The following is an 8,138-nucleotide window of genomic DNA, read 5'->3' as shown; positions in this document are numbered from 1 at the left end:
AATTAGAAAAATGAAAGTTCTAAACACGAGCGTAGCTCATGCAAAAAATAATTAAATCTGTTCATAATATGCTTTTATGAATCATGACATGCTGTCTTTTTCCCCCCTTTTATGAATTTTTTAAAAAATTCAATTTTGACATTAAACCAAAAAAAAAAAAATTAAAAGCATCTGAGCACGGGCTACTTTCATGTATATATGTAACACGACTTCAAAAAAAAAAAAAAAAACATTGAAAGGCCGAAGGCGCTAAGGAGTCAAGTAGGGAACTAGGGATTTTTTCTTTTATAATAGAAAGAAAGAATTAGGGATAGGTTTCATTTCTAAGAAGATTTATCTAGACAAAGATTATTCACGAAGAACAAGGTAAAAGCGAAATTGCAGAAACAGATTACTCTACAGAACGATGTCAATTCTCAATTCGCTTGTGTTGTGTTGTGTTGTGTTATGCACATATATGAGATGCATAGATAAAGATGCTGTATGTGGAATTTACTAATGTTATGTTTCATGAATCATATTAGATTAATAGATTATATTCCTCCATATAATATTCCCCTTTTAATTCCATAATTCTCTTATTCCAAAACTTCAAATTGGTGGTTTCTTTCATCGATTCTTTCTTCACAGTGGTTTTCTTTTCATGTTTCTTTTTCCTTAACCGTTTTGTAATTTTCACGTTTTTTTTTAAATGAAAAAAATGGTAATAAATACATTTTTATAACATGCCCATTGGTTTTCAAGAGTCTACAACGTTTTCATTCAAAAAAATGTCTACAAAGTTTTTAATATCAGTTACAGTTTAATAATTTTTTGTGAAGCCAATGAACTTTATATTATGTGTTTTGGAAAGTTTTTAGTTTTACTTGTGTGATAATCTTATTTAGAAACTCTTCACTTTCATTCCGGGATCAATCACTTTGTGAATCAAGTATTCGAAATTTAAGCGTAATCACGTGTGATTTCGAAATTGTGAAATTTCACTTTATTGATGATGTGAAAACTCTAAAAATGTTTTGTGATTTGACATGTGGTGACTTATCCTAGCCAACAGTATAACCCATTCCACATTGTTCCCCCTTTTTGACAGAGTTAAACTTAAACAGGATCATCATGGAAGTTCCTACAGACTCTAGTTCATCCTCTTTTGGGGTAATTTTCTCAATGTTCCCTATTCTTTTGTATTTTTTGAAATCCAATTTTATAACATCAGTCACCACATTCATTTGAAATGATAAATTATATCACTTGTCACATGTTGATGATGGGTACGTGTAACAAGCACCATCTTGTCTTAATGATCCCACTATAGTGAAATAGATTCGAATTATCCATTTTATAATTACTCTCTATTCAAGTGCCTTCATGTCAATCTACACGAGCGTAACTAAATAATTTTCATCAATGATTGCTTCGACAATGGTCCTTTTATTTATTTTTTTTTATTATTATTGAGATTCTTTTGTCATGCCACATGTGATGAATTGGTGACTATAATATAGTAGAGAAATAATAAGGTATGCATTAATAGAGTTTTGAGTCTTTTTAGGCGTAGGCAAATGGGTTTTCAATTATTTTGTGCAAATTGAAAAATAAGAAGTCATCGGCATGTCATAGTAATTTAGTGATACGGTATAAGGCCACTTACGGTTTAATTGTTGGAAATGGATGTATGATTATAAACTTAATGAGCATAATCTCCTACGCTCAAAACAAAGTACAACCCATGTAAATACACGACAATTTAGAAGTAGTTCTTCAGTGTTGGATTTAGATGTATGATCATGATCAGCTTAATCTGATAATCTTTTATACTTAACAAAATACACACTCGATGTAAATGCATGAGACAATTTAAAAGTACTCATTCCTATCGGAATTATGTATTTTTGGAGCTTAATCTTTTAGGAATTTTTGTGCAATATGGATCGATTGTCATTGATTTGCAGAGTTGGATCAACATCTTTCTATTAGTATGTCTTGCATCGTTTATTTGAGAAAAATGTGAGAATTGTAGAAATGGCTCGTATTCTAAGCTTGATAGATTGTTTGGATGGTATAGACTTGTCCATTCCCCATCATAATTACATACTTCCTCTCTATTTCTCACATACAAATTGACACACTAGATGGTGCTTTATGTGGTTAGTTACACATGTGAGTATCGTATAGGTACATCTTCAAAATTGGCTTACTGACAAAAGTGTTCGAGATCAGTTTCTTATTCACTGTTTTGGGGAGGTTGAGGTTTATTGGAACATTGGTGCGGGACATTTGAAGCCCGAGCTTTTTGACTATCGTGTGGTAAGTTTTATATATAATCCAAGGGAGAACACTCTTACCTCCCTATTACTCTTGCTTGCAAGTTGCAAAATCTAGCTATTGATCACCTGCATCCTCTCTGCTTGTTTGTCGTATATTATTTGCAGTAGTGAACATTGATGCTTCATGATTAAATTATTAGACATTAAGGGAGTTTCTAGTAGTAGTGCACTATCTTGAAAAAAAAAAAAAAAAAAAACTAGCATGTATGCCTTGCTATCCCATTCTCATCCTCATGCTTGATGTTAAGATTACAGTTTCAAATTTTGTATGCAACTAGAGAGAAGGAATTTTCTGATAATGAGTATATGCAGATTGAGAAATTTTATCATGGATGGTCCTCTTCCACACTATATATAAATAAATACTTAGATAAACAAGTAATATAATAAGATAAGGAATTCGAGCAAAGAATCTTGTTATTTGCAGATTTATGGTGAAAAGCAACTGAAGTTTTTATAGGAACCAAAATGTCAATTCATTTTTAATTAATTTGGAGTAGTTTTATTCCTTTTTCATTTCCTTAGTTTTATTCCTTTTTCATTTCCTTGTTATTCCAATTAAATTTTCTCCTGAAAGGAAATGAAAACATACAAATAACAATCAATAAAATTTGTCCTTTCCATTGCAGGTTTATCCAGAATCTGTTATGTGGTCTCCTTCTGGGACTTACTTGGCCACCACTTTCAAGAAGGGATCTATTATTTGGGGAGGCACCACCTTCTTTAGCCCATTAATGTTTTACGATCACAAACTGGTTTTCTTCTCGAGCTTTATTTTCATATTTTTCCTATAAAATTGTGCTTGCCTTCTGTAATGATTTGACATTGAGCAAGTATTGCAGGTTAAGCTGATTGATATCTCACCTGGGGAGAAATATTTGGTTAGCTACAGCAAGTTTGAAATAAATGTGAGTTTGTATATTCTCTTATAATTTTGGTTGTATGTTAGTAGAATGAATTATAAGCTAATTCTAATGTGAACTCATTATTAGGGAGCTGTGCTTAAAATCTTTGATGTTGAAACTGGAGAAGTAAAGATGGTTATCAATAGAAGTAAGTTCGAACACGCGATTGGGGGAATCGAAGCCATATCTCAAGTATCCTGGCCTGTTTTCAGGTTTTAATTTAGTTATCTTCTTGTTTAAAAAAAAAAAATGATGTTCTTAAGCGTTGTTTATTAGCTCCGGTTTTCATAAATTGTACTGCATCTCTTGTAGATGGAGTGGTAGAAATGATGACAAGTACTTAGCCAGAATCGGAAAAAATGAAATATACATATATGAAACCAAGACCTTTGGCCTCATTGACAATGAACCCTTAGAGGCTGAAAATGTAATGGATTTTTGTTGGTCACCTACCGATCCTATAATAACCCTATTTGTTCCTACAGATGATGATGAGGTGCAGCCTGCCAGGGTGCGCATTTAAAACTCCTCCCCTAACAAATTCATATTTTTGGAAAGCTTAAATAATGCCTTAACAAATTCTATACACACACAAACACATATTATATTTTCATTTTTCTTTTTGCTCTTTCTATTTTAGGTGAGTCTGATACAGGTTCCCAGTAAAGAGGAGTTAAGGAGGAAAAATCTCAATGGTGTTAGAGATTGCAAAATGTTTTGGCAAAGCAATGGGGAATACCTTGCTGTTATGTTTAACCAGCTCAACGAAACAAGGAGTACCACTTACCAACGGTTTGTGATCTTTGGTATCAAAGATCCTGGTATCCCCATTGAGGACTTCGAACTTGAGAATAACAATGATATGATTATTGCATTTGCTTGGTAGCCAAAAGGCCAAAGATTTGCAGTCATCCATGCTTTGGGTGAAAGGCGAAATGTGAGTTTTTACTCGGTTTTGAAAGCTCACAATAGGCTCCAATTCTCAAAGCTTGTGACTCTGGAAGTTGAGCAAGCAGGATCTCTTCACTGGTCACCTGTTGGGCGTTTCATTATAGTAGCAGCAATGAAGGGTTGTGGTGGAGACTTGATATTTTATGATGCTGCTGCTCTTGGAACCTTAGCTACTGAGAATTTTGCGGCAGCAAACATTGAGTGGTCTCCTACTGGAGGGTAAGTGATGCATACTTCAATAGCATCATATTGTATATTGTTTGTTTTTAAATAGTTAGCAATCTGGCAACATTTATTCTGGTTTTGAACACATCCTAATCATCTACCATTATAGTTCCTTTTGTTGGATACATTATCCATCTTTATTTTTAACAAAGCTGGGGTCAGTTATATTCTTGTTTGCTATAATTGATTTCTATCAGTTGGTAGTTTGCTGAAATACAATTTATTTTACTTGTATAATTATGTCAACCCTTTATATATGCAGGTATGTTGCAGCTATATCCGATGAAATGGATGTGGGGCGAATCATGATTTGGTCCTTCTTTGGGGTGCTACTGTGTCAAATTCCAAGGAGGAAGTTTAAACAGGTATAACTAGTGATATCATGTGAATGGAACAAAATTATAAAAAAAGGGAGAAAAAAGAAAAGAAAAAAAAGAGAGGATATTTCAGTAAAAGTACGAGGTACAAACAGTTATCTGCCTATTTAAACTCTCCCATTGTTTTAGTCCATGAGATTCTTGATACCGTATTGTCTTAAAATTTATTTGAGGTTTAACCCTTATTTGAGGGAAATAGCTGGTTAATTTGTTTGACCAAGAATCTTCACCCTTTAGGAACAGATTTGCGATATTGATCTCATGCTAAGAATTTGTGTAGTTTGTGGTAGGCTTGGTCTTTTATATGTTGCTATTCTTTGCCATATGTGAGCCTTCCCTAACAGCATCATAGCATGAAGCTCATGAAAGTAATATGTGCAGGGCTTTTTAGTATTAGCATATGCCTATAGTTTTTGAACATAGCTTTGTGAGTCTATGTTCTTGACAATATAAAATGCCATTGCTGGAGTTCCCTTCAAAAATTTTAACAAATGTCTAATTATATTTGGTAGTTCATCTTTCTTATGTTACTTTGCAGTTTTGTTGGCGTCCGAGGTCCTCTTCCTCCTTTAGTATGGATGAAATGCAAGACGTGCTAGAGGCTGTGAACAACCTTGATGGCAGCCTTGCTAACCTTAATAACGAGGACAAAGATGTTTTTACATTATCTATGGAGCAGTGTCAAACATGGGAAGCACCAGAGGGCTGGGATAGATGCTGGACAGAGATTTCACGTATGATGAACAAAAATCGGAATGCAGCATCGGAGGAGCTTGAGACAAAGAAGTGACACTCGATGGATAGACATTGGTTGAAAACTGATGTACAGATACGCAATATGATCCTTTTCTTTTAAGTTCTTGACCAAAGTGGTGAACGTGATCGCAATGTAGCATGCGTGTAGTGTGTGTTTGAGATAGATGTACAAGCTCCCCCTCCTAAACATCCGATTGGGGCCTTGATACTACAGTTTTTAGTTTGTACTCTGGGCTATGGAGTTGTTAGTGTGATAGTGTTTACTATATGGTAAAGAACTTGGTTGGGAGAAAGACTCTGCTTTTGTTTTGTTGAGTAACAAAAATTGACAAAAGATCCCTCACACTGATGTAGCAGTGTAGTACTATAATAGTCTAGATTCTATCATCTTAAAAGGAGCCGCAGAGCTAATGCTGCGTTTGTTTCAGATTTCCCCGCCTTTGCTATCTATCCGTATCTATATTATATTTAAAAGCTGCTTAATATTTATTGTTGCTATGTTCCTGTTAAGTCATGTTGCTTAATATCTATATTATCCACTTCTAACATTTTCTCTCTCTCTTTTTATTATTTTTCTCCTTATTAATTTATCACCTTACAATTACTCTTCCTCCAACATTTTCCCCACTTTTAACTTTTTATCTCCCCACTACTCTATACCTTAACCTTACAATTTCTCCATCCCTTCATATTCTTTTTATTTTGACTCTTCTTCTCTCCATTTTTTTTACTATAAGAATTTGCCTTTCTCTCTTCCATTCTATCTATATTTTGCCCACACAAACAATTGAATACTCTCTCCCTCTCTTCTTTCTTTTGGTGAATTTTTAATTCTTTGTTGCTCATCTAATTTAGGTTGAAGAATTTTTTTTGTTGAACTCTACTTTGGATTGATGCATTTGGTTATCTTTTTATTTGTTATCTTTTTATTTTAATTTGGTTATATGATGTTATTCTACTATGTAGCATAGCTTGGATCATTTGTTGTTTACAATTATACATTTTCTTTTGAATATTCTTTTACTTTATATAACTTTTCTATTTCTCTCACATTCTCTCCTAGAATATGTGATTTCTCTCTCTCTCTCTCTCTCTCTCTCTCTCTCTCTCTCTCTCTATATATATATATATATATATATATATATTCTTTCTTGCAACTCTACTTTTGATACTTTGCGTTGATGCATTTGGTGGTCTATTTTGTGAGTTTCTCATCATATATAATTGTCAAATTCTCATCAAATTATATTTTTATTTACTTGAATTTAAGTAAAATATTATATGTTTAATTTATTTTTTTTAAATGAGAGAAAATATAAATAATTTAATGATATGGAAGATGTGGCTGAATTTAAATGGTGAATAAAATAAGATGAGAAGCAAAAAAAAAAAGATATAATAATAAACACCAAATTATCCAAATCATGTTATGAATAGAATAATATTATATTTTTATCTACTATTTTTAATTCTTTATAATAGAATATGATACATTTAACAATAAAAGAGAACAAAAAAAAAAAATTCTTATATACTATTTTTAATTCTTTATAATGTAATAGGATAACATTTAACAATCAAAGAGAACAATTGTAATATTTGAATGTGCCTATCAATTATTTTAGTAATATCAATTTTAAATTTGTGATGAGATTTGATTAACATGAAAATCTTCTTAAGAGAATGAGAAATTTAAATAATTAATTTGAAACTTTAAAATATTTAGTTGTAGAAATAAAAAATGAAAACATAACACACTATAACAAAAGTTTGAAGAATATAGATCACTTCAAAAAAGAATAATAGCTCTTCTCAATAAATAAATAAAACATGAATAATATCAATTAAACACACCCAATTTTTTCCAAAAAATAAATTCAAAATAATAGAATGATGTATTTGTAGAGAATGATATATTCCCACGCATAGTGTGAATTTGCGACTAGTTTATTTTAAAGAAGAAAAAACGTATGGATGATAGATTGGAAGGGGAAAAAAAAAGTCTCAATCTCAATCTCAAATTTTGTTTTTTTTCAAAGAATGATATTTATTATGATATTTATGTTTATATTTACTTTTAGAATTCAAGGTTCTAAAATAAGTTTTTCAAATAGAAGAAAATACTTGAGTTGGTGTATAAAATTTAGACATGGCAAAACGGGTTAGCTAGGATTCACTGACCCAATGAGAACCTGAAGGAAAATACTCAACTTGAACTCGAAATTTTTGCCCCAAAGAAAAAACAGGTTGACGTGTGACCTGGCTCTTTTTTTTCTTTTTTTTTTGCGGGTCAACCCATGACTTAACCCGGCTAACCCTTGACCAAACCCATTTAAAAAAAAAAATTTCCTAAAAAAATTTTAGATTGCACGCCTGACTAGGTGCTAGATACATAAAGGTGCAAAGCACTGCATTGCCTTGCCAGTGGTCATGCCTCCATTTATTTTCTTAAAACAATAGTTAAAACTAAAAGTTAAAAACCAAAAGGAAAAATAATACAAAAGGCAAAAGCATTAAAATCCAAAACTCTTATTCTTTTTTTTTCTTTTTTTTTTGAGAAACAAACGCATACAAAGGAGAGAGAAAGAGATTCTAACACA

The 8,138-nt window shown here is 32.0% G+C and overlaps 2 protein-coding genes across 2 annotated transcripts; both read left to right on the top strand.

Annotated features, from left to right (window-relative positions):
- Nucleotides 1–1,603: 1,603 nt before the first annotated feature.
- LOC142622078 (eukaryotic translation initiation factor 3 subunit B-like) lies at nucleotides 1,604–6,036 on the top strand. Its single transcript, XM_075795507.1, has 8 exons — nucleotides 1,604–2,304; nucleotides 2,954–3,079; nucleotides 3,167–3,232; nucleotides 3,317–3,441; nucleotides 3,542–3,740; nucleotides 3,870–4,399; nucleotides 4,668–4,770; nucleotides 5,321–6,036. The coding sequence occupies exons 2-6, from the start codon at nucleotides 2,972–2,974 to the stop codon at nucleotides 4,113–4,115; spliced, it is 744 nt and encodes a 247-aa protein (XP_075651622.1). The 5' UTR covers nucleotides 1,604–2,304; nucleotides 2,954–2,971; the 3' UTR covers nucleotides 4,116–4,399; nucleotides 4,668–4,770; nucleotides 5,321–6,036.
- On the top strand, nucleotides 4,293–5,572 carry LOC142634551 (eukaryotic translation initiation factor 3 subunit B-like). Its single transcript, XM_075808855.1, has 3 exons — nucleotides 4,293–4,399; nucleotides 4,668–4,770; nucleotides 5,321–5,572. Exons 1-3 carry the CDS (start codon nucleotides 4,293–4,295, stop codon nucleotides 5,570–5,572), a joined length of 462 nt encoding a protein of 153 aa, XP_075664970.1.
- Nucleotides 6,037–8,138: the final 2,102 nt, after the last annotated feature.

This window comes from Castanea sativa, chromosome 1 (assembly GCF_040712315.1).
Source record: "Castanea sativa cultivar Marrone di Chiusa Pesio chromosome 1, ASM4071231v1".
Lineage (NCBI taxonomy): Eukaryota > Viridiplantae > Streptophyta > Magnoliopsida > Fagales > Fagaceae > Castanea > Castanea sativa.
Note: the sequence above shows the minus strand (reverse complement) of the source record. Positions and strands in the feature narration are given on the sequence as shown.

Coding starts and splice junctions, on each gene's coding strand:
- LOC142634551 (XM_075808855.1), top strand. CDS start 4,293: ATGAAGGGTTGTGGTGGAGACTTGATATTTTATGATGCTGCTGCTCTT. Junction 4,400..4,667: donor GAGTGGTCTCCTACTGGAGG/GTAAGTGATGCA, acceptor TTATATATGCAG/GTATGTTGCAGCTATATCCG. Junction 4,771..5,320: donor CAAGGAGGAAGTTTAAACAG/GTATAACTAGTG, acceptor GTTACTTTGCAG/TTTTGTTGGCGTCCGAGGTC.
- LOC142622078 (XM_075795507.1), top strand. CDS start 2,972: ATGTGGTCTCCTTCTGGGACTTACTTGGCCACCACTTTCAAGAAGGGA. Junction 3,080..3,166: donor TGTTTTACGATCACAAACTG/GTTTTCTTCTCG, acceptor CAAGTATTGCAG/GTTAAGCTGATTGATATCTC. Junction 3,442..3,541: donor GTATCCTGGCCTGTTTTCAG/GTTTTAATTTAG, acceptor CATCTCTTGTAG/ATGGAGTGGTAGAAATGATG.